Source organism: Echeneis naucrates, chromosome 13, assembly GCF_900963305.1.
Source record: "Echeneis naucrates chromosome 13, fEcheNa1.1, whole genome shotgun sequence".
In the NCBI taxonomy this organism is placed as follows: domain Eukaryota; kingdom Metazoa; phylum Chordata; class Actinopteri; order Carangiformes; family Echeneidae; genus Echeneis; species Echeneis naucrates.
Window position 1 is genome coordinate 2,052,533 of NC_042523.1, and position 25,969 is coordinate 2,078,501.

The window sequence follows — 25,969 nt, forward strand, 5'->3', positions numbered from 1 at the left end:
GATAATGGTTATGGTAGTAGTAAAAACACAAGGAGCATGTGGTGCATTGACAGTAGTAGTACTTACAGCAGTAATTGTACTTGTTTGCTATCTGACTTTGATCTATATAAAACTCACGCCATGTATAAAGAACTGTACACAAAGTACCACTGTGCTGTGGCAGTAGTAGTAGTTATACTCACAGTGGCAATGTTCATAATACTACACACTACAATGTGTAGTTGGATTGATCCCAGTCAGTAGAAACAGTGTAACTACTCCTGCTACTGGTGGTTGTCCCTGTATTGTGACATTCTGGAAGTAAATGAGCTGGTACATATAACCAGCTTTACACTGTTGAGGTTTGATCATTTTTCCAGTCCCTATCACTGCAGTACACTTATCTGAGAGCTGGAATTAAAACAAACTGTGAAACTATTTAAAAGACTGGCATTGGCTGAAAATCAATCTGACCTCCTACTGTCGGAAATAGAGTGGGCACGGAAAGTATTTTACATTTTTCATACTTTATGTTGCAGTCATTTGATAAAATCATCTAAGTTGTTTTTTTTCCTCAATATCCACAGCACCCATTTTTGACAGAAAAACAAACTTTTGCAAATTTATTAAAGAACAAAAACTGAAATATCACATGGCCATAAGTATTCAGACCCTTTTTTGTGACACTCGTATATTCAACTCAGGTGTTGTGGGGAGATGGGAGATAGTTCTAGAAAGTCAGTTTACCCCCCCCCCAAAAAAAAAACAAACAAACAAAAAAAAAAAAAACCCACATGCAGGACTCCCAGAGAAATAAGATTATCTGGTCTCAGACCAAGATTGAACTTTTTGGCCTTAATTCTAAGTGGTATGTGTGGAGAAAACCAGGCACTGCTCATTATCTGCCCAACAGTGAAGCATGGCAGTCTCATGCTGTGGGGGTGTGTTTCAGCTGCAGGGACAGGATGACTGGCTGCAACTGAAGGAAAGACGAATGCAGCAAAGTACCGAGATATGCTGGTTGAAAACCTTTTCCAGAGTGCTCAGGGCCGAAGGTTCACCTTCCAACAAGACAATGACCCTAAGCACATGCATAAAGGGTGGCTTTGGAACAACTCTGTTCTTGAATGGCCCGGCCAGAAGCCTGACTTAGACCCAACTGAGCATCTCTGGAGAAACCTGAAAATGGCTGTTCACCAACATTCACCTTCCAACCTGACAGATCCAGACAACCTGGAGAAGATCTGCAAGGAGGAATGGCAGGGGATCACCAGATGTGAAAAACTACATAATTCCCACAAAGACTCATGACTGTCAGCTCAAAAGGGTGCTTCTACTCAACACTGAGCAAAGGGTCTGAATACTTATTGCCATGTGATATTTCAGTTCTTGTTCTTTTGCAAAAATGTCTACATTTGTGTTTTTCTCTCAAAATGGGGTGCTGTGTACATTAATGGGGGGGAAAATCAACTCAAATGATTTTAACAAATGGCTGCAATGTAACAGAGTGAAAAATTTAAGGGGGTCTGAATACATTCCATACCAACTGTATATTTATTTCCATATGGCCATTCTGATTAAGTACTTTCACTATGGGCTATACATGCTTGTTAGTTTTATTGGTTTCAGGGATTTTAAAGGAAAAACATGTTAAAAAATTTGCACTAATAGTGTAGTCACACCAGCAGTGAACATACTCCAAGGGGTCCTGACTCAGCAATTGGTCAATTAATCAATTACTGATCACTGATGAAGTTAAACAGTTGAGAACCTTGTTTGAATCAGGAACAAACAAACATTTTAACATGTTAATGTTATTTTGTTTTTGATGACTTGAGTTTTTGATGAAACTGAAAAGAAAAAAAAACAAAAAAAAAAAACAAAACTATATTGTGTGAATTTTCATTGTCACATTCAGTTAGTTGAACATGAAATTTCTGCTTCTTTCATGAAAAGCCAAAGCTGCAAGAAACTCAAAGATACAAGAACTAGAGAGGGGAGGTCGACCATGACACCCATAGATCAACCCAGTCTATTCCAGCTGTGTTAAACTATTTACATCAATAACTTGATGTAACAACTTCTGATTCTGGTTCAGGTTCTGATAAAATTTCAGTGAATGAGAGAATGATAAGCAAATATAACAAAATAAATGAAAAAGAAAAAAGGAATAAGAAGATGATCTATTCTTTGATTGATCTGTTCTTTGACACATTAAGTTATCTCGCAGCCACCATGTTGAGCGGCTGCTGGTGTGAGTACAATGGGGCAGAGTAGCACTGTTGTCAGCAGTATTTATATCAGTAGTGTATGCAGCAGCAGTATTCACAGTGGTAGTAGTTTTAGCAGCAGCTCTGCTTTTCACAGCCTCTTCATGCAGACTTGACAGCGGCTGATCAGTTGGCCTGGAAACCCTCCTTGGTCAGTCTGAGGCATCGGTTTACTAGACAAGAGACAAAGACACACACACCTTTTACAGGAGGAATAAAAAGGAGGTATAAAAAAAAAATGTGGTACGTCAATTCCTTTTGTTGGAGTTAGGTGTATAAATTAATTTCACTCAGGTAACATGACTCTAAAAACTCCAAAAGATGCAGTACATTCAACTTTTTTTTTCCTTTTGTGCATTTTGATGTCTTCAGAGTAAACAAGAAACTTGTGCTACAAAAAAAAAAAAAAAAAGAAAAAAGAAAAAAAAAGGACCAGACTCATTAACTAACTCCCTAACAACAAATGTTCACCCTGCCATATGTGCCCTAAAGATAATATCTAACTAACCCAGTGAGAAGTTTGGGTAGGAGGCATGAAAGTATAGACGGTGCAGGAGGTGGAGGTGGAGGACAAGCAACACAAGCAGATTCAGCAAACAAACTCACCTGAACATTCCTATAATCAGAGACACAGCACAAGTCAAATCAAACGGCTACAGGCCAACTCACCTGGACTAACCGCCTGGTCTCAAAGAGGCTTAAACAGGCCACACCCTAAAATTAAATACACTTCCTCTTCCTGGATTTCTTCCTCTGCTTCTCCCTAGAGTCTGTCTATCTTAAGAGCTCCCCCTGCTGGGCCCCCAGCTACTATTACTTCTTCTAACCCAAATCCACTGACTGGATCTTACTGCCTCATCTGACATTTCCTTCACTATTTTCCTCACCCTCTGTTTCCTTCCTCCTAACTCCTTCAGCAAAGCAACAGCACATCTTGCTACAAACCCTCTACATCCTACTTCCACTGGACAAATCCTAACCTTCCATCCTTGCTGCTCAGCATCCTTACCTAGATCTGTATACCTGAGCTTTTTCCTTTCATATGCTTCTTCAACTGAATCCTCCCACAGAACAGTCAGCTCTATGAAATATACTCTCATTTTACTCGTAGACCACAAAATTATACCAGGCCTTAGCTTTGTACAGGCTATTTCCTGGGGAACAACAAGCTTTCCTCCTAAATCTACCTGCATCTCCCATTCACTGGTATCCTCCAAGCTGCCTTGCCTCCTTGTTATCTTATTAACTTTCCCTCCTTCTTGAAAAAACTGAATTGCCACTCTTTTTGTCTTAGACCTTCATAAAATTTGCCTGCCTCTGTATATCTTCAATGCCTGCAGCTAAGCTTTTTAAAACCTGGTTATGTCACCACGTATACTGTCCTTTTGACAGACTAACCTTACAACCTGACAAGATGTGCTTTAGAGTTGCAGCACCTGAACACAACAAACATAGCGGGTCTCCATTTACCCAGCCCGACCTATCTGTACATTACCCACAATCTCTGTATGCCTAAGAGTTGTTTTCACTTCCTGCACTGCCATTCTTGGATTCCATTTTCTCCCCTTGGTTGGGTTTGGAACCAACTACTATCTACCACATCTTTACTCCCAGATAACAGAAGCTCTGTCCTAACCTTAGTAAATTTAAACTCCTCCAAAGTATGAAGTATGCCTTTCCCATACAGTGCTACAGTGCTTAAACATCGATAAACACCTAGCCACTTCCTAATGTAAAACCTTACTAGTCTTTCCAGTTTCTCTGCAGCAGATATTGGAATCTCATATACAGACAGTGGCCACATCAACCTGGGAAATAATCCAAACTGCAAACACCACAGCTTCAACTTTCCTGGAAGTCCTGATTTATCTATTCTATCCAGTCCCTCAGCAACATCCTTCCAAAACTGCACTACCTGTTCTCTCTGTTATGAAAATCTGCCTTGTACCACCTACCTAGGCTCTTTATTGGTTTTTCCCTAATTATTGGAATTTCCTCCTGATCTCTTACAAACTTTTGATCACTTAATCTCCCTCTACTTATTGAGATACTTCTAGACTTACTAGGCTTGATTTTCATACTAGCCCACTTTAAGTTTTTAGTAAGTCTCTCAAGTACTCTTTTCATACATGGCACCGTTGTAGTTATCAATGTCATATCATCCATGTAGGTCCTAATTGGTGTAAGGCGCATCCCAGCCTACTGCCGCCTCTCTTCACCTACAACCCACCTAGAAGCTCTAATAATTACCTCCATTGCCATTGTGAATGCTAATGGAGAAATTGTACACCCTGCCATAATACCTATTTCTAGCCTCTGCCAACCTGCTGTAAAGCCTGCTGTACTTAAGCATAGTCTGATATCCTGGAAATATGCTCTTACTAAATTGACAACTACTCCAGGCACTCTAAAATAATCAAACGGCTCCCAAATAAGACTATATGGCACTGACCCAAATGAATTTGCTTAGTCCAAGAATATCACATGCAAGTCTCTTTTCTCACACTTGGTTGCCTGAATCTGATGCAAAATCATACTAGTGTGCTCTAAACACCCTGTGAAACCTGGTATTTCTGCCTTCTGTACTGCAGTATCTATAAAGCCATTCCTTTCAAAATAACTTGCTAATCTCTGTGCAACTACACGAAAGAAAATCTTCCCCTCTACATTCAGGAGAGAGCTCATATGAAACTGACTCAGGTTTGAAGAGTTCTTCTCCTTTGGAATAAGAACACCTCCTGCCCTACGCCATATAACCTCCTCCTCCACCTCTGTGGCTATGTTGTTGATGTCCTTCGAACTGTGGCTTTCTAGCTTTCGCTGGATTTCTGCCGAATGATTCAATTGACTTCTTAAAAAAAAAAAGTCCTGATCGATGCGGCCGCACTGCCCTTCCTTTCCCACACATCTCTTTCCTCCCTGATGCACTCTAAGGCCTCTAAATGATGTTACTTTACATGAATAACATTTGTGATAAATACATATACAATACCCAATACTGTGTTCCATTTTTATGTGGATGATACAGTTATTTATTGTTCATCTCTTTCAGTATTACTATGTTTTGAACACTTGCAGTCTGCTTTTGATGCCGTTCAGTCTTACCTGACTGACCTCAAATTAGTATTAAACGCTGATAAGTCAAAGGTCATGCTATTTTCAAATGGCAAGCAGCTCTCATCAAACATTCCCAGGTTATCAACTGCCCACGGAGCTGAAACTGAATTGGTTGTCTCCTATAAATACTAATTGATAACAACATAAACTTTAAGCCCCATATTGATAATTTTGTTGCAAAGTTAAAACTTAAAGTACATTTCTCCTTCAGGAATAAACACTGTCTTTCATTCCAGGTCAGGAAACGATTAATCTTAATGACTTTTGTGCCATTACTGGACTATGGAGACTTGCTTTTCCTGAATGCACCTGACCAGGCTGACCAGAAATTGGATACAGTTTACATTGTGCCCTGCGTTTCATGGCTGGATGTGATAACCGTGTTCATTCGTTTTACAATTTTTGCTTGCGTTCCTCCCTCCATATTTGTGTCTATATATGCATAGAACCCACAGCCATTATGCCCTGCACGCTCAAGATATTATTCCAATGTCCAAAAGTCCAGACTGAGTTGGGGAAAAAATAATTTGTTTATTTAAGTTTTCTGCCTCAAGTTGGAACGACCTACAGAAGGACTTAAAGCTCACTGAGTTCATTTGCCTAGGGGAATTCAGATTGAATTTAAACAATCAAGAAAGGAGTTCCATCCATACAGTATCTTAGAGACAGTGGCATTTTTGTGATGTAGCAAAAGAAAATGTACATAGAAAATTAAAGCATGGTTAGTGCTGTCTCACAGCAAGACGTTTCTGGGTTCAGTTTCTACTTTAAAATAAAAAGAAATTGTGTACTGGCTCATCTGTTAAGCTTATTAGCTCTTGAAATTAAATGCCCTCTGCATTCCTATCATTACAAACCTGCCTCTCCAACACTGCAGTGATAGGTTTTAAAGCTGATGCTCTCAGGCTTTGCAACGCAGCTGAATATGAGCTGTTTATGTGGTAACTTAAAACTTGTTGAGCTTTTGTGCCACATAGCATACATCTGACTTCTCTGTCATCATTTATCAGTTTGAAATGGTCAAACACTGCACTGTTTTTGTTTTTATTCATGTTTATGCATTCCTCTGTTTGTCTTGCTTTCAGGCTTGTGGAATGTTCAATTCACTGGCAGTTAATTTAATCTAATCAAGCAAATTCTTATCAATAATCCAAATTCAATTAATTGTTAACATCCATAAATGTTAACAATTGATGTTGACAGTGTATTGTACATAAACACAACAACAGCATGGTACTGGACCCGAATATGTTGTGAACAGTCTCTTGTACCTGAATGTGTTGTTAACAGTTTTTGTACCTAAACACAATGTTGGCAGTGTATTGTACCTGAACATGTCATCGGGGTTGAGAGCAGCCAGCCAGTAGCTATAGGAGTCAGTGTAGTAGTTGCAGGTTCCTCTGCCATGACACTCAATGAAGGGTATCTTCCTGAAGTGTTCTAGACAGGATCCAGGTGAGGCCAGTGGCTGACCTGACCCTTCTGCCCCCGCTCCTGTTTCCTAGAGATGGACAGCCACAATAGTGGGTCTCAAAATTCAATCCTTATTGGTGTTGCCCAGTTTGAGTGTCACTAGCCCCCTGTTAAAAGTTAAAACCGTGACATTCCTATGACATTCGCGAGTCCAGACCAGGAGGCAGAGCTGCAGTTGAACACTCTTCTCTGTGCCGCTATCTGTCCATGATGGAATAGAGGCAATATCAATAGAAGCTGTGCTTCACAACAAATCTATTAAGCCAAAGGTAAACAGAAGTTAAAGTAGTTAAAAATAAAAACTTATTTGAAATAAAAACTCCCACCAATTTGGATCTAAATATTATAAAGATGAAATATGTAGTATTGGCTATTACATCACTATCATCCAAATCCTTTCTAGTTTATGATCTGATCATTTTGTGGATTTATTCTGAAACCTGGCTACAGCAGGATGAGTATGTCAGTATAAATGAATCTACACCCCCACTCATATTAATTTTCATATCCCTCATGCCATGGGTTGTGGGGTTGTGTTAGGCTGTCCATCCTGACACAACCTCAACCTCCAATTAACCCTGTGCCACTCCTTGTGTGTGTGTGTTTGTCGGAGGGAGGGAGGGAGCAGCGAGCACAACTTATTGTCTGAGTGGAGACAGGTGTACAGGAGCAGAGCCGAGACATCACTGGCTGCAATGCGTGCCCTAATCAAGACTGCTACAAAATCCCAGTGCTGCCACTTCCTTTGCCTCCTCTCAGTAAGTCAACTACATCCAGCCTTTCCATCAAAGATTTTAAACCTGAATATTTACCTGCTCTCTTCCTCTTCCTGCCATCCTCCTGCTCTGCCTCCGGTCCCAGCCTAGTGATCCACCTGCTATCGACTTCTGCTCAACCTGCTTACTGCCATACCCACAGTCCCTGTGTTTTCCCCAGCCAAGGAGCCCCAGCCATTCCTCCCTGCCCTGCTCTGCCTCAGAAAAGAAAATCTTTTCACTATTTCCTGTGACTGCACTTGAATCCATTAGCGAGTCTGTAACAGAAGGAGGTGTGGATGGGATATTTCATTCCAGCTTATTAATTAATCCTAGAGCTAACTCTGTTTATAGATCATTTGAAAGCCTTAACTTCAGTCCTTCCCATTCAAAGGGGAAAATTGAAAAATCTGTTCTGCTAGTTACTGTATATCATTCATGTGGTGTTTACGGAGAATTCTCTGAAATTTTATCAGTTAGTGCAGAAAAAACTCAATTGGCTTTTTTTAGCACGTGAAGGAATCTATTTACTGTTTCAAGCAGAATATTCAGTCATCATTTGCTGCAACTCCATATCTAAATTCAACAGAGGACTTCCCTCCTACACAGGTTGATGACCTTGTGATGAGCACTATGGACCCATTTTCTCTGAAAAAGAAAGTAATGAAATCTCAGGAAAAATGGAAAGGAAGTGGCAGTCCATTAACTTAGGAAGGTTCTACTGAGCCTGGATAGGAAGCTTACAAACATAAAAAAAAGCTCTTTGCAGTGCCCAAAAGAGGAAACCAAGAGCAACCTCAGGTTTCTCTTCAGTACTGCGGCCAGGCTGACAGAGTTGCAGCTCAGTGGAACTGTTTCCTTTAGTTCTCAGCAGCAATGATTTTATGGACTTTTTTAGGATTACAATTATAACAATCAGAGCCAAAATTCATTCTGCATAGGAATGGTTTGAATGGTAGGAAGAGTTTCAGTCAGGTTTTAGAGTCCATAGCACAGAAGCAACACTGGTAAGAGTAACCAATGATATTCTAATGGCTTCAGACAACAGATTGGCCTCGGTACTTGTACTGTTAGATCTTAGTGCTGCATTTCACACCATTGACCATACTATTCTATTACAAAGACAAAGACAAAAATGAATTTTGAATCGAAGGAACTGCAATAAGCTGGTTTAAATCATATTAATCAGACAGATATCAGTTTGTGGTCACAATGGCTCTTCCTCACACACTAATCATGGAGTTCCACAAGGTTCTGTACTTGGACCAATCCTTTTCACCCTAAACATGGTTCCCTTAAGAAACATTAACCTGAAGCACAGCATTAATTTTCACTGTTATGCAAATGATACTCAGTTATACTTGTCAGCCAGTCAGACATCAGGCATGTCTTACAGACATAAAGACCTGGGTGATTTGGAAGTTTTTTCTTCTGAACTCATACGAAAGTTATTGTACAAAACATGAGTACAATAACCTGAATAAGTTATTGTACTAGGCACCAAGCACCTTAGAAAAGCATCCAATTACTAACCACTCTGGATGGCATTACTTTGGCCTTAAGAATCTTGGTGTTCTTTCTGACCAGGACATGTCCTTTGTCCCTCATATAAAACAAGTCTCAAGGACAGGCTTCTTTCACCTACGTAAAATTGCAAAGATCAGAAACATCCTCTCTCGACAGAATGCAGAAAAAGTATTCCAGTAATTCGTAATTTCTAGGCTGGACTACTGTAACTCATTACTATCTAGATGTCCAAACAAATCTCTGAAAGGCTTTCAGTTGATTCAAAACACTGCTGCTCGAATATTAACAGGAATGAGAAAAAGAGATTAGATTTTTCCTGTGCTAGCTCCTCGGTAATGGCTACCAGTAAAATTCTGAATAGAATTTAGAATCCTTTTCCTTTTCCTAACATACAATGACAAAACTCCATCCTATCTCAGAGAGCTCATAGCTCCTTTACTGTCTCAGGAGGTCATGTCACTCTCTGGATGGAGGTTTGGTTGTGGTTCTTGAGGTTCTTAGAGTAAATCAGGAGGCACATCTTTAGTTATCATGCTCTCCTCATATGAACCAACTCTTAGTATTGGCCTGGGGGGAGGATTCTGTTGCAGCTTTCAAAATAAGGCTTAAAGCCTTCCTTTATGTCAAAGCCTATGGTTAAAAACAAAAAGTTGGGTTACTGTTTGTTTAGTTATGCTGCAATAGACCTAGACTGGGGGAAGCACTGAGCATCTCCCAACCCCCCCTCCCTGATTCTCTCAGTCGATCTGTGGCTCTTTCTCTCTCTTACCTATGCATGTGCATTATGTCCTTATTTGTCTCTAACTTTGTTTCTTCCCGTAGTATGTGTTTCATTCTTCCTGTCCCCTGAATCATCTCCTCTCTATATTCCCACGCAGTAGCTGCTGCTGCAAGAGTTACCTTTAGTTACAATCACTTCCCATTATAACCACGTCCCCTACTGCTTAAATTTACTAGTGCTCAACTAGGCTGCAATCACTGCATGTTTTCTGTATGTTCTGTTTGTATTTTCCATGGCAGCTTTCCTTCTCTGGTTCTTGTCCCCCCACCTTCACAGTTGCTCTCATTGTGTCTCTCTCTCTCTGCCCCCCTCCCCCTTCTCAAACCAACCAGTTGAGGCAGATGGTCCCTGCCCCCACTCAAGCCTGGTACTGCTACTGTTGCCACGTGCTTCCTCTTAGAAGGATTTGTTGGGTCTCTTTAACAACTAGATCTGCTCTATATGTGCCTTCTTGTAACTCTGTTATGATTTGGTGCTGTATAAATACATTTTAATTTGATTAGATTGAGTTTAAGGGAGATAAGAAAAAGATTCATATCAGGGCAGCCTGATATATATATATATATATATATATATGTTTACCTTTCCCAGTATTTGTTGCACTATAGGAATAGTGCCACAACAGACTATTAAAAAGAAAAAAGTAGAGATCTTTCTGTGCTTTGATGGAGCTGTGTTAACAGAATGATGAAGCATAAAATAATTGTGGATTTAAGGGACTACAGACACTCTTAAGTAAACAGTGTGAACACAAACAGCGTCTCCAGCAAACAAGAGTACAAATGTTGAAGCACACAAGCTCAAACTCACTGGATAAAGTTGTTTGGAAACAACAACCAACTCTAACTGTACATTAGATTCAGAGATGGAGTGGGGGTTAGACGTGAACCATGTGATATAATCTGACAAGATGAGCTCACCATCACAAAGGAGTATCCGAACCATAGACGATCCCACCCAGAGGGACAGTCAGGAATGAAACTGGTCTGACTGTGGATGGCAATCACGTTAGCTCTGGCCTCACATACAGTACACCTGAAACATAGGACACACACATACAGTACACCTGAAACACAGGACACACACATACAGTACATCTTTAACACTGGGCACACATACACTGTACATTACACCTGAAACACTGGACACACAACAGTGCACCTGCAACACAGGACATACAAATACAGTCATGCACAAATTTTCAAAAAGCTCTACAGGTCTGTTTGGTATTCCACCTAAACAAAATCTTTTGCACTTTCAAAAACACAACTCCTAAAACATGAACTTACATGGTAATGCATCTGTTCATGGCAAACACATGTATTTTTGTTTAGGTTTCACAAGTCCACGTACTAGTGTGTGCATGTGTGTGATTGTTTGTACCGGCTGATGTAATTTTCCAGTAACTGCCCTGAAATGAAGGGGGCGCTGCCTGGCAGTGTCTCATTAGTGGATAGCCAATAGGAGTAGTCATTGCGTGAGGCGTAGCGACAGGTGCTGTCAGTGTTGCAGAACAAGAAAGGCATGGTTGTGAAGCGAGGGAGACAACTCCCCAATGTACCTGAAGAAAGAGAGAAAAGTAAATGGCCTATTTACTCATTCAACAAGACATCCATGTTTCTCAAAATCTCCAATAGAAAGACTCAAATGAATACAAAATGATACAAAACCAAATTTTTGTTCTCCTAATTTTAGCCTCCCTTCTTACAATCATAAATAGTTCAATTCATCATGCGAGTGGAGATCTGATGGAGATCTGACGATGGAATGGAGATTTATCACCCTTTCTCATGTCCTAACAAAAATACCAGTTCGAATTTGAGCCCCTCTGTGCACTCCTGGGTGTACTTGATGGGACAGAAAAACTCTCCAGAGAAAACCAATTAAAACCTCTGATATCTAACCCTTTTTACAGGAGAATTTTACAGGAGGAAAAATGCATCTATCTCAACAGTTGCACAAATCTGTAGTTGTTTGTGCATCTGTTTGGACATTTAGAGGAACACAAAACATTTTACATTTACACAAAATCCTGTTCAAGCCAGTTGGAGTGTATGGAAATTTCAATAATTAATGAAGTCAGTCTGAGCTCTTCATGTGTTACAAGCTCTGGCTGCGTTAGTGCAGAGATGTTGCTTTTGTTTCTTCTGCTGCAAGTAAGATCTAATTTTGCTAATTGTATTTTGATTCTGACCACACTATCACTGTTCTCAAGGCAAAATAAATATGCCGTATTAACAATCTAAATAAACAGTAATAAACTTAATACTGTACTGTATATAATGTAGTATTGTACCTAAAGCTCGCCATCACAGTGATTATTGTCAGTGATAATTAAAGTCACAACATAATGCCCACTGACAGGTGAAGTGAATAACAATGATTGTCTGGTTACCATGGGTGGGATATACCTGGTTACAATGGATACCTGTCAGTGGGTGGGATACACCTAGTTACCAGTGTGAGGATGAGAAAGACCTTTCTCATAACTCTCTAATCTCAGAACTGTGTAGCTGCAGACTGTTTAGGGTTTCCATGCCGACCCCTGTCCATCAGCAAAAAATCACAAGTGAACCACAAAGCTATGGATGAAGTCTTGATTGTGGGATGGGCTTGACCAGCAAGCTCAGATTGATAAAGGCATCACTTCACAATATCCAAGACTTAGGGTATCTGCTGTCAACATTTTGGTCATTATCCACAGTTTAGCATTAGAGTGTAATGTGCAGCTGTTATCAGACTGTATGTCAACTTTCCAAGGGGTTCCTTTTTTTTAGAACAAAAAAATGGGACAAAAGTAGCAAATATTGAAGAAATGATTCGACCTTTTGAACTGATACACATAAGAGACTCATCAACTTTAATGCGAGTATATTTCCTTAGCACCTTTCCGTGTGGAAAAATTATTTACACCAAAGAAAAGCAGTAAACTGAACACAGTCTAAGTTTAAGCTTTTTTTTCACCCCAGCTGCACACATCAGCTCTCCTCACCCCTTGTCAACCCAGGCGAGAAATTCTCTTGTTTCTCCCACTGGACCGTGTCACATTCGGCCTTTATAACTTTGGATTCCCAATCATGATCATTATTATTTCCATGAACCCCCCCAGACTTGACCACACGTAAATATACCAAAGTACATGTATTCTGTTAAATTTGGGTGCTGATTCAAACTCTTTACATTTTTTTCTGTCAAGGTGGCACTGTCACAAGACGCAAAGAGGGCTCCAATCCTCCAAGGTCAGGACTGCTTTGGTGGCAAAAGTAGGCTTTCACTGGTGCATCCCAATGAATTAGAAGTTCATCAAAAAGTTGTTTTATTTTGGTAAATCCATTGAAAAAGTGGAAGTTGTATGTTATTTACACTCACTAAATGCAGACTAGCGTATTTTAAGTGTTTCTTTTGATGATTAGAACTTACAGCTTATGAAAACCACAAAAGTATCTTAGAATTTCAGAAGCTGTGCTTCACGTTGATTCCTTTATAGATGGAAGTGATTCGATAAAGGACTCCAATCAAGACCCTTAGAAAGTGATTTGATGACTCATTTCCTGACAGGAACAACATTGCTGATACAAAAAAGCAGATGGAGGAATGGCTGAGGAAGATTAAAAAAAAAAAAAAATCAAGGCTCCCAGGGACGTTTAGAGCATGACTCTATCAACATGGACTGTTGCCAAGACTCATGTGGCTTCTGACTATGTGTGATCTAGATGACATGTGTAGAAGGAGTGGAGAGAAAAATCAATAAGTAGCTTCGAAAGTGGTTGGGAATCTCTCCAAACTTCACTCCAGTAGGCTTCTATATTAGATCAAAGCAGCTCCAACTTCCTCTCTCATCCGTGGTTGAGGAATGCAAAGCCTCAAAGTGCGATCATAATGACATACAGAAACTCCCAGGATGAGCAAGTCTGACATGCGGGTATCATCTCAAGAACAGGACGCAAGTGGGCAGCTGACTAATCTGTTGCACAACAGAAGGCATGCTGAAGATATGTGGCATCACTGGAGCACCATGCACAGGAAGACAAGGTCTTGCAACCTCCTTTTTCCAACAGTGGAGGAAGGCAAGAACCAGTGACAGAAGAGCCATGGTTCGAGAGAAGGTAAGGAACCTGGAAGAGGAAGATCAAGGTCAAGAGAAGTCTGCTGATCAGTGTCCAGTGCACATTTTGAGAGACACCGGTGGCTCTCAATCTGTGATTCTGGCTCGTGCCTTGGTATTTTCCAAAAAATCATCATGTGGATATAGCGTTCCCCTACAAGGTATTGAAATGGGTTACATCAGACTCAACTGTCAGAGACACAAACCTCTCGAAAATGAATGGCTTGAAGCATGGATCTATGCAAGCAGAAGGAACAGGGTTAGTTTTAGGACTATTTGTAGTTTTAATTAACCCAATGCCTTTAGGAGGTGGCCCCTTACCATTTTGTTCTTTCCTTTTGAGAGTGGGGCAGTTGGCAATGAGATGTCTAGATCTATGACAATAGAAGCATTCTCTTTCATCTTGTTTGTTAAACATTTTGGTTTGAACATTCTGCAGGAGCATGAGGCTTTTCTGGGGCAGACAGAAACACTGATTTGTGCGTAAGCACATACTCGTCAGCCTGTACAGAGGCAGTGGCGAGACTTTCTGTTCATTCAAATACACAACAATGCGTTCAGGACTCTTCAAGGAGGATTAACTCACGGAGTGAATCAAAGTCACTTATTTTACAGGAGTTACACCCTTTATCAAAGAGGGTTCCCTTTTCCCTTGCAAACTCAACATAAGTTTGGGCTGTGGCTTTGTTGTGATTTCTGAATCTTTGTAGGCAGGCTTCAGGAACCAATTCGTAAGCACGTAAGATTGACAATTTGACACAATCATAGCTCAAACTCTCCTTTAATGGCAGAGCAGCAACAGCTTCTTGAGCTTTATGGTGGATTTTGCATTGGAGCAGAAGGGGCCATACGTCATAGGGCCACTGGAGTGCAGACGCAATCCAGCGAAATAACTGTCATGTTCTTTGAATGGAGGAATTAGAGAAATGTGTTTACTAGTATCAAAAGACTCACAGGTTAAACTAGTGGAAGGAGGAGACATAACTGCATTTGCAGAGGTGCTCGGTGCAGAACTTTCTTTCTTAAGCTGAGCTTCCAGCTCCAGCTGACATAGGCGGATTGCTTTGTCAGCCTCAATCTCCATTTTTCTGATTTCCAGCTGAGCTTGCCACGCCTTGGCTCTCTCTTGGGCTTCAACCCAAAGCCGTGCCAGGCGGACTTTCAATCTGGCCTCACTCAGAGAACCATGGCTTTCTGGGGAAAGGGAATCAGAGTTTTTGGCCACTCACTCACCTCACCAGTCTCCCTCGGTGCAGCGTAACCAGCGGCTTCACTCAGCTGCAGATCGGAGGCTACTAGCCCCATCAGACCCAGGTGCCCCCACAGGTGACTCACTAAGCACCGGCAACACAATCAGTCCCAACTCCACCAACGTACGTATGACTAAGTTTTTTTAAGTATTTCTTTAGAGTTCTTTTAGTAAATGGAACATTGAAGTGGACAGCTATAGCAATCAAATAATCTTTTCTACACTTGTTAACTTGATCAAACGAAGGATTTTCCAAGAAGTTGTTTAACTCAAAGGACGTCATTTTCAAAATCAAACACAAGGTTACCTTAATTTTGATAATTTTTTGTTTTCCGGGTCTCCTTGAAAAGATTAATATCCCAGACTAGCCCCTATTTATCATCTTGTGATCAGTGAGACCCCTCGCTGCGAAAGTGTCCGCCATCAACGATACTCGGGTCCCGGAAACGCGTAAAGCCCTCCGTAGCATTCTTTGCATGGCCGGATATTACAGTAGCTTCTGTCGTCACTTTTCTTCTGTTGTTCAACCATTAGTTGTGTTACTGAGGCCCAAAAGTGACTTTGTCTGGTCCCCTACCTGTCAGAATCCTTTTGACGGCGCTAAATCATTGCTTAGCTTCCTCGCTGAGCCTGACTTCTCCCGTGCGTTTAAACCAGAGGTGGATGCCTCTGAGGATAGTGATGGAATCGATCCCCCAGTGTGTTATTTCTCTTGTAAATTTAACAAACACCAGGTGAAGTATTCTACCATAGAGAAAGAGACACTTGCTTTGTTATGGTCACTCCAACACTTTGAAGTTTACGTGGGTTCCAGTCTGCTGCCGGTGGTGGTCTTCATCAATCACAACCCACTGGTGTTCCTAAAATGCATGTACAACTTCAACCAAAGACTCATGCAGTGGGCACTGATCATACAAGACCACTACTTAGAGATTCGTTGCAGCCCATCTCCTCTGATCAGCGGAGCCCACCTCTTGTCCCCAACCAGCACTTAAAAGAGCTGTCGTTTGTTTGTTCAGGGCGTGTTTGCCCATACGCAGACTTGCCACCGCAATGTTTTCCACTGCTTGTTTTGTAGCCGTTTAGACTTGAGTGCGGCTCTGTGTGAGCTGGTGATTGTTGATTTGTTGTTTTGTTTGTTAGTTTGCTGGTATTTTTTTGTGTTAAGTGTGTTATTGGCTGTGGCCCTGGTTTTTTCTTGTGCCACCTCTCTTTGTTACTCCCCTTTATATAAACTGCTTACCTTTTTTAAATAAATTACTTTATTTAATCCTTAACATCCTGGGCTTTATGTTACTTCCCTTTCCCCAAACGAGCTGGTTGTAACATGAGGCATGAGAGAGGACCCATTGTGCAAGCTTTGTGGGGAGAGGGGCACCATGGCACACATCTTGTCTGGGTATAACACAGCAGCTACAGGTGGCGCCATGACGAGGTTCTCATAAGGCTCGCTAACACCGTAGTGCAGGAGAGAAACAAGAAATGCCAACCACTTTGGACAATGACCTCAATCCAGTTGGTAAGGGAGGGGGGAAAGCCAACAACCACTGCAACAACAAGAACCACTCTGTTCCAAAAGGCTGCAGTTCCCCCTGATTGTCCAGACAACCCTGAGGCCAGATGTGTGTACTCTGGAAAGGCAAAAAAGATAATCTTCATACAACTTACAGTCCAATGGGAAGAGGGGTGTGGAAGGGCCTTTGACAGAGCCTTTGACAGCCAACTCTTGTCTCCCTGCAATATTCTATCATTCATCTTTAGCCAATGATCAATATGACCTCAGCAAATACAATCTTGCTCACTAATTTCAGTCGGGGCTCCCTGACAGCCCCGAATTGAGACCAGGAGGCAGAGTCACAGTTTAACACGTTCCTCTGCACCTCAGTCAGAGCGGTCACCTGCCAAGAACAGAATAGAGTCTCTGTCTATGTTTACTCACTCACTCACTCACTCATCTTCATCCGTGTGATCCTTATCCAGGGCACGGGGCTGCTGGAGCCAATCCCAGCTCACATCGGATGAGGGGTGGGGTGCACCCTGGACAGGTCGCTAGTCCATCGCAGTGGTGTCTATGTTTAAGTCTCTAGAAACGGTGTCTGTCCCCTGACCACCTAAATTTAGATAAACTACTAAACCCAAATTAAACAGAAGAAGATCTAAAAACAAAAACTTAACTGAACTCAAAACAGCCACAAATTCTGAATGAATATTCAAAATCTCTATTAGTTAATGATGTCATAACTGATCATCGTATTGATTTATTTTGTACAACTGAATCCTGGCTGAAGCAGGATGAGTATGTTAGTCTTAATGAAGCAACACCCCCCACTCACGTTAACTTTCATATCCCTCGTACCACAGGTCAAGGAGGGGGGGTGACTGGAATATTTCAATCAAGCCTATTAATCACCCCTAGACCAAAATCTGGCTGCAGGTCTTTTGAAAGCCTCATTCTTAGTCATTCCCACTCAGACTGGAGTTCCTATCAGAGTTTTCTGAGTTTATATCAGAGTTAGTACTCAGTAAAGATAAAATCATTATACTGGGAGATTTCAATATACATGTAGATGTAGAAAGCGATAGCCTTAGTTCTGGGTTTCTTTCCCTACTACACTCAATTGCCTTTTCCCAGCATGTGAATGAACCCACTCACTGCTTCAATCATATCCTTGATCTTGTTCTAACATATGGCATTGAAATTGACAATTTTCCTCAAAACTCCCTTATGATCGACCATTGCCTCATTACATTTCAGTTTAATTGATTGCACAGCATCGAGGAATAAATTATCAATCAAAATTCGATTGGGCCAAATTCGTGCCGACAACCAGACCACGCCTGTGGGTTAGTCCCCAAATAAAAGTAGTCAAAATGAAATTTTATGGAGGTGAATAGGTGGAGTTCTGGGGAAGTTCTGAAGAAGAGAGCTTCCCCAGGAGACCTGGGGAACAACAAGAACAACAACAACAACAATAACAAAAAAGAAACTCAGAAGTCAGAATTTAGCCACTAAACTACAATGGCTAAGTTCCAACTTGAAGCCAAGGCTGCTTTCAACCAGAACAAGTTTGGCTGCATGGCACTCAGCCTGCAGCGTCTCGAGTTGCCATGGTAGCCAGGGCCACCTGTGTAGCGCACAGCGCCAGTCTGTTTTCATCAGGAAAGAAAAGAATAATTTGGACATTAACTTAATAACCAAGCCAATCACACGAAAGACAACATTGCCGCTAAAGAGGGACGAGCCAGACCGACGCCAAACCTTTGTGTGAACTCCTAGCCATCAAACTAGTACTAGAGGAGTGGAGATGCTGGCTCAACATCTCTGCTTTTTGACCATTTCCAGTTTTCTATCTCCTACAGGCCCAGGTCCAAGAACACCAAACCAGATGCTCTCTCCAGACAGTTTTCTTCTGAATAAGCCCCATCGAGCCCAGCCCCCATAGTCCCGTCATCCCTGGTGGTTGGAGCTGTAAGCTGGGACATTGAGGTAAGGGTCCAAGAAGCCAAGCAGGCAGAGCCAGATCCCAGGGGTGGACCTCCTGATAGACTGTTCATCCCAGCCTCTATGAAGTCCCAAGTCCCACAGTAGGGACATGCATCCTGTGTTGCCTGCCTGTGTCTCTCGAACTCTCAAGCTCCTTCAACAACACTTTTGGTGGCCTAACATGGAGAATGACACCAGAGAGTTTGTGGTGTCCTGTCAAGTCTGTGCTCGTGGAAAGATATCCAACTGCCCACCAGCCAGCCTCCTTCATCCTGTCTCCACTCGTCCTTGGTCCCACATAGCCTTGGTCTCCCTCCATCCCGAGGTAACATAATCATACTCACCATTGGTGACCGGTTTTCCAAATCCGTTCACTTGATCCTTCTCCAGAAACTCCCCCCTGCCAAAGACCGCTGACCTACTGGTGGTTCACATGATCTGGCTTCATGGTATCCCTTCCGACATAGTTTCGGACCATGGACCCCAGTTCATCCCCAGATGGGTAGGTGGAGCGGGCCAACCAAATCTGGAGATGACTCTGAGATGTGTGGCGGCCACGAACCCCTCCCTTTGGAGTGACCATTTCTCCTGGGTGGAGTATGCACGCAACTCCCTCGAGTACTGCCATTGGTATGACTTTTGAGTGTGCTTTGGGGTATCTGTCTCCTCTTTTCCCTGTCCAGGAGTTTGACATCGCAGTTTCATCTGTTTGAACCCACCTTCTGCGTTGTAGACGGATTTGGAAGGAGGCCTGCTCAGCCCTGCTCTGTTCTGCAGAGACCAACCGGCACATCGCAGACAGCCATAGAGTCCCTGCTCCTTCCTTCACTCCTGGACAGCTGGACTAGCTCTCTAGCAGAAATATTCCACTACCACTCCAAGACCGAATCTAGGAAACTGGCTCCTTGCTTCATCTGTCCCTTTCAAGTTCTGTCTGTTACCAGTCCTGTTTTTGTGAAACAGAGACTTCCCAGGACCATGAGGATCCACCCCATTTTCCATGTTTCTCTGTTGAAGGACAGTCAGCTTTGTCCTCCGGCCGACCTCCCACCCTCCCCCTCGGTTAGTGGACGACCATCCAGCATACACGGTCTGGTAGCTGCTGGACGTGTGCCGTCAGAGGAGGGGCTTCCAATACTTGGTTGACTGGGAGGGGTACGGTCCTGAGGAGTGGTCCTGAAATTCTCTGCTCATTCATCCTTGACCCAGATATGGTCAGGGAGTTCCAATGTAAGCACCCTGACAAACCTGGTGGGTCGCTGGTGGTGATCATTAAGGGGGGGCTACTGTCATGAATCTGTCTTCCCAGTGTCTCTCCTCCCCTATGTCTGTCTTCCCCTCTCCTAGGGGCAGTTCCAGTGAGCAAGCAGGTGGGCAGGCGACACACCTGTTTTCCATTGTCATCAGTCTCAGTTAAAAGCCTGGTCTCTCCAGTCACTCATCGTCAGATAGCCCAGTTTCCCATGCGGTATTCTGTGTTAAGACTCTCAACTCCTCCAGTGATTTTAGGTAAACAGTGTTTCCAGTGTTCGATTTTTGTGGTTCACCTAGTTATTTCCTGTGATCAGGAATCCACCTTGCTCAGCTGCATCCTGCCTGTGCCAGCTGGATCCACAAAACCATATGGACAAATACCATTCAAAATTCAGATTTTTGTGGTTTTGAGGTTATGGTAGTGCTTTGTCACATTTTAACACTGTGTACTGTAAATTTTGTGTCTTTATTTGACAAAAAAGATTAGGCATGTTCGAGTTGCTAGTAACGGCTTGTTGGCAGAATGTTCACCACATTCTGTTGGTGTCTGACTTTTCAAAGCCCCCTGTTGGTTCTGTTGCCACTGTGCTCTCCGCCTCTGCCACATTTTCTATATCCATGCAACCCCAGCAGTGCCGTAGTATAGTCCTTGCAGGTGACGTAAAAATGCTACTGCAAAGCAGTAGTGCTGCTGCAATTAAATTGGCTGAGCTAACCCATGAATCCTCGTTAAAATTACAATATAAACAATAGAGGATTATATCGTATGGTATAAATTTTTATGTTGCACTATAATGTATATCATAATATCGCACAGCACTAGAAAGGCCCCGGATGTGGGAATCAAACTCACAACTTTCTTTCTGTGAGGCAATGGTGCTTACCACTATGCCACTGTGCTGCCCTTCAGTGAATACATGTTCCCCTATCTTCATTCTGAACTGATGACTCTTTATAGTCTTTGTTCATCTTTACCTTCTTTGTCTTTTAGCACTGGGGTGTTTATGTTGTACAAAAAAAGTCATAGTGAATGTGGTTGCTGGTTCGATTGAAAAGTTTTGATTTGTTTGGCAGTTTAATCTATAACATTGTTTCATATGTGATACAATGACATTTGTCCACTACACTTGGACTGAGTGTCAGTGTGTCTGTATGTCTCCATGTCTCTGTGTGGGGGTGGGAGGCTTGTTTTTAGCCTCTGTGAGGCACTTGCTTTTATTGTTGCTTTTATGCATGAAGAGTGCCATACAAAAAATTGGACAGGTATCCAGTCCACCACAGGGCCAACACACAGAGACCAACAATCACTCACACTCTCACACAGACCTACGGACAATTTAGCGTCACCAATTAACCCAAACATGATGTCTTTGGATGGTGGGAGGAAACTGAAGTACCCAGAGAAAACATGGAGACTTCACACAGAAAGGCCCCAGACGAGGAAAAAGTTCAGGTTACCTAGATCTTGTCCATGAGCTCGGTTGTTGCCATTGATGAACAGCAGAGAGTATCCGCTGTACATTTCACTGGATCCTGGAGGGCACGTTGGAACATTGAGGTCCTGACTGTGTCTGCTGAACAGGAAGCCGTTCTTCTTTGGCACTTCAGTGCAGGCGCCTGGTGGACCTGAAACACCTTTAGCACCATCTTCACCACGTTGGCCTGCCACACCTGTGAACACAGAAAAAGTTCTTGAGTGCAGAGATTGAACGTAATTGCTCTGGGAATTAAAACAAATTATTCTCTCGTATTGCTCTGGCTCTCTCTCTCTCTCTCTTTCCCACTCTCCAACCATTCCAGACAGATGGCTGCCCCCGAGCCTGGTTCTGCCCGAGGTTTCTGCCTCTGTCGCCAAGTGCTTGCTCATCAGCAGTCCCCAACCCCCGGGCCGCGGACCAGGACTGGTACAGTACACTAGGTACCGGGCCGCACAGAAAGAATGAATAACTTACATTATTTCCATTTTATTCATTATCTGAATTTGAGCAATGTTTTATTTTGAAAAATGACTGGATTCTCTCATGGGGGTATCTGTAGGGTCTCTTTAAATACATTTAAAAAGAGTTTGGTCTAGACCTGCTCTATATGTAAAGTGCCTTTGTTATGATTTGGTGTTATACAAATAAATAAAATTCATAATAAATTTCACTGTTTTTATTTTATAACACTGACCATGATATTTCATACCTTGTTGTCCAGGGAATCCTCGGTCTCCTTGATCCCCTTTCAATCCAGGACGGCCTCCTGGTCCTCTTTTACCAGGCTGCCCCACTAAGCCCTTAAAACCTGTGGCCACAAAAACTCAGTACTACTTTTAAAATATTCTGTAAGTCATTTGTGTTTAGAGCTGAGGTGAAACAATATATAAGACTCACCTGGGGGTCCGGGTGTCCCCTGGAACCCTGGAGATCCTGTCTGTCCTGGGGATCCTGGAGGTCCTGACAAGCCTTTGTCGCCTGGATTAAGCGTAACTAACCTGGTTACATCCTTACCCTTCGACCCTACAGACGGAAGCCCAAGAGTGTATTATCAGGTGGCATGACACTGTAAATTGCAGAAGCATACTGAGGAAGTGGGTCAGTTTTCAGGTGTCTGACTGCAGACTTTTCCATTACCTCTCCTCCCAGGTGGTCCTGGAGGGCCTTGTAAACCGGTATAACCTCGAGGTCCTTCATCTCCCTTCAAACCTGAAATCAATCAATCAAGTCCATGAAGCTTCCCTTCAACGTGAGACAAATTCACAACCTGACAACTACTTTCTTTCAGTGGTGCTTCTATCAGATTATACATAGGATGCTGGTCTCAGGAAACTATGGAAAAAAAAATGAAAACTTCGCCTTGATAAAAAAATAAATAAATTACATAGTAAGTCATAATTATGAGATCAACATTAACAGTCAGGGTAGTAGCTCTTCATGTGAATTCTCTTCTTGTGAAATGGATTGTGAACACATTGAGGACTACTTTAAATGTGGGTTCACAACAAATTAATTACTCAATTTGCTTGTGGATTCCCATGGGATTGTAATAAGCAAACACACCCTTTTATCTCATAACTATGACGTAGTAGAAGTAGAGTTTTTTTTTTTTTTAAATAAAGGCTAAGTTTTCATCTTATATATATATATATATATATATATATATATATATACTGGTGGAAATGGGCTTCCATCGGAAACCAAGGATCCTGGCTGATGAAAGTTTGTCTTGCTGTTAGAGACAAATCTTTGTATACTGGTTATCAGTCTGGTCTTCTTACCAACAGGTCCTGTGATACCAGTTTCTCCGGTCATGCCTTTGTATCCAGGAGGGCCAGGGGGTCCATCTCCCCCCTGTATTGAATATACACAAAACTAGGGATTTGATGCAAGTGACCCAGCTCAGTCCAGGTTCCATCCTGGATCTAAGACAAATTGGTCACGGACTTTAAATTCTCAATGTACACTGTAACTTTAGGATGTACTGACCGGCTTGCCTTGTGGACCAGAGTTACCCTGGGAGCCAGGCAGTCCTGAGCTACCTATTGCTCCTTTACATCCCTTCTCTCCTTTATTACCAGGCCCTGGAGGACCAGGAGGACCCTTACTGCCTGCTGGACCTACAAAGAAAGAAAGAATCATTAAAAAAAAAAAAAAAAAAAAAAAAAAAATATATATATATATATATATATATTAAGCATTTTCTATTCTTTTTTCAGATTAAAGAACAGTAAACACTTAAAAACAGCCAATATGGATTAATTTAATCACAATTAATATTCATTCATTATTAACTGTCTATAAACAATTTTTTTAAAAGAAAAAATAACAAATACCCACATTAAAGTGGCCCTCTTATTCCTCTTGTAGCCAGCGTCACTTGTTTACTTGGGTTAGGGGTTGGAGAGGAGACCTGACTGACTATTATGTACAATGTTACCACAAGTGGCAAGTTATTTACGAGCCAGCAGTATCAGCTTTTCAAAATTAACCCCTCTACACCCAGGAGTCTTACTGTTCAACCTGGAATTTTTGCTTATTTTAACCCTCCTATCGACCTTAGGTCATTTTGACCCCATTCAATGTTTATCATGCAAAGAATTCTAGTTGATTGTAGTTTTTTGGCTTCATATTTCATGACTTTTCCTAATTTGAGGGGGACAACTAATTATGCAGAAAATTATGATGATATTTTTTTGATTTGCTGATCACATTTTGTACACATTGGTAGGTCACGTGGCCTTTCTCTGTGGAGTTTGCATTTTCTCCCTGGGCCTTCATGGTTTTCCTCCAGGTACTCCGGTACACAGTCATGTGTAGGTAAACCGGTGACCGGTGACTCTAAATTGTTTGTAGGTCTGATTGCAAGTGCTTGTTCATCTCTGTCTGTGGGACCCTGTGGGTCCTGGGTGTACCCTGCCCTGAGGAATTTGGCTGGATTAGATCCACAAATTATAAATAAAAACAGTTTCATGCAGTGATCAATGTTTCCTTTTAACTTCACAACATCCTGCTAAAAGTTTGAAAATGTATTTGTTTGACTTGGGTAAATTTGACTCAGAAACACACACACACACACAAAGGAAAAAAATAAAATAAAATAAAAATATACAAATAAAAATCTGCTACTGTCAGTCCCAAACCCAACTAAGAAAAGAGGAGGGGTGACTGACCACAAATATGCTCCAAGAAAAGAAGAAGAAAGTTTCCAAACTTTTGACTGGTAATGTATATTTATTTATTATTTTTCTTCCATGCTTATTTAAACCGAGCCTTTAAATTAACTTCTTGATTGTGGAAGAACTTTTTTTTCTGATTTGTTTTGTTTATTGCAAGCAAGAATGTAAATTGGTCTATAGCTTATGGGAGAGGAAGAGAGGGAATTGTTAGTTAGGACAGTATTTTACAGAGGGAACAATGAACTCTGAGTCAGGGGATAGCCCCTGACTCACCCATCTGACAGATACCGAGCATGAGAAATTAAAAGAAACTGGGTGGGCCAAATCTATTATTCATCGGTTTGTTCAAGCTGGAGAGGGGTCACAATACTTAACATCCCTTTTAAGTTTGGAAAATGCGTGAAAAATGCAGAGGGGTGCTATGTGCTAATTAAAGGTACCTTATATGAAGATTACATTATGATAGACTGCGTTTATGCACCAAACATATATGAGAGTACATTTTATTCTAAACTTATATCTGATCAAGCTGGTGAGTCTACCCTCGGCTCCTGGTCACGCGCCAGATTTCCCTCACGCATGTTAAGGTAACTCACCACCACCACCGACCTTAGGGCACTCATAGACTCAGGGGCCGATGAGGGCCTGATGGACTAGGGTTTGGCAGCCAAATTGAGGCTCAATTTGGAGCCGTTGGCCAGGCCTATCAAAGCCAGAGCTCTCCACAGCAGAGAGAACTGTTTACCATTACTCACATCACTGAAATCCTGGAACTGCACACTCACGGTTATAAAGAGTGCATGAACTTTTACCTTTTTCAGTCACCATCTCTCAGACCATGCATTTACAGCCCCCTCAATGACATAACCATCAAGAACTGTTACCTGCTGCCCCTCATGTCATCTGTGTTTCATCAGCTTCAGCAAGATATTTCAGATATTTCCGTAACGCATACCATCTTGTCAGAATCAGGGAGGGGGACAAATGGAAAACGGGATTCAACACCCCTAGTGGACATTGTGAGTATTTAGTCTTGCCGTTCGGGCTCACTAACGCCCCTGCGTTCTTCCAGGCCATGATTAATTAAGTGTTAAGGGACTTCCTTGACCTTTTTGTGTATGTTTATCTTGACGACATTCTCATCTACTCACCCAACTTAAACACTCATAGGAAACACGTGGCAGCAGCACTACAATGATTATTAGACCACTGACTTTGACCTGACCCCCTTATCCATGCCCACAGCCACAGAGAAATGTCAAGTAAGCTGTTGTACCTCAAGAAGAGTGATTTTTATAATTTATGTACCTCAGTTTAG

General features: G+C 41.9%; 1 protein-coding gene across 2 annotated transcripts in view; it reads right to left on the reverse strand.

Moving 5' to 3' along the window:
• Nucleotides 1-741: 741 nt before the first annotated feature.
• The window catches only part of col4a3 (collagen, type IV, alpha 3), a 56,910-nt gene continuing 31,682 nt past the window's right edge, over nucleotides 742-25,969 (reverse strand). The window contains exons 43-52 of one of the 2 annotated variants that reach the window (XM_029518071.1): nucleotides 23,462-23,592; nucleotides 23,254-23,326; nucleotides 22,610-22,681; nucleotides 22,370-22,495; nucleotides 22,182-22,280; nucleotides 21,453-21,665; nucleotides 11,286-11,463; nucleotides 10,823-10,937; nucleotides 6,695-6,867; nucleotides 742-2,422 (exon numbers count right to left, since the gene is read on the reverse strand). In XM_029518071.1, coding sequence (XP_029373931.1) covers nucleotides 2,341-2,422; nucleotides 6,695-6,867; nucleotides 10,823-10,937; nucleotides 11,286-11,463; nucleotides 21,453-21,665; nucleotides 22,182-22,280; nucleotides 22,370-22,495; nucleotides 22,610-22,681; nucleotides 23,254-23,326; nucleotides 23,462-23,592 — 1,262 coding nt within the window. In that variant the 3' untranslated portion in view covers nucleotides 742-2,340. Of the gene's footprint in view, nucleotides 2,423-6,694; nucleotides 6,868-10,822; nucleotides 10,969-11,285; nucleotides 11,464-21,452; nucleotides 21,666-22,181; nucleotides 22,281-22,369; nucleotides 22,496-22,609; nucleotides 22,682-23,253; nucleotides 23,327-23,461; nucleotides 23,593-25,969 lie in introns of those variants that run through there. The other variant, XR_003841443.1, reaches the window with a different exon arrangement.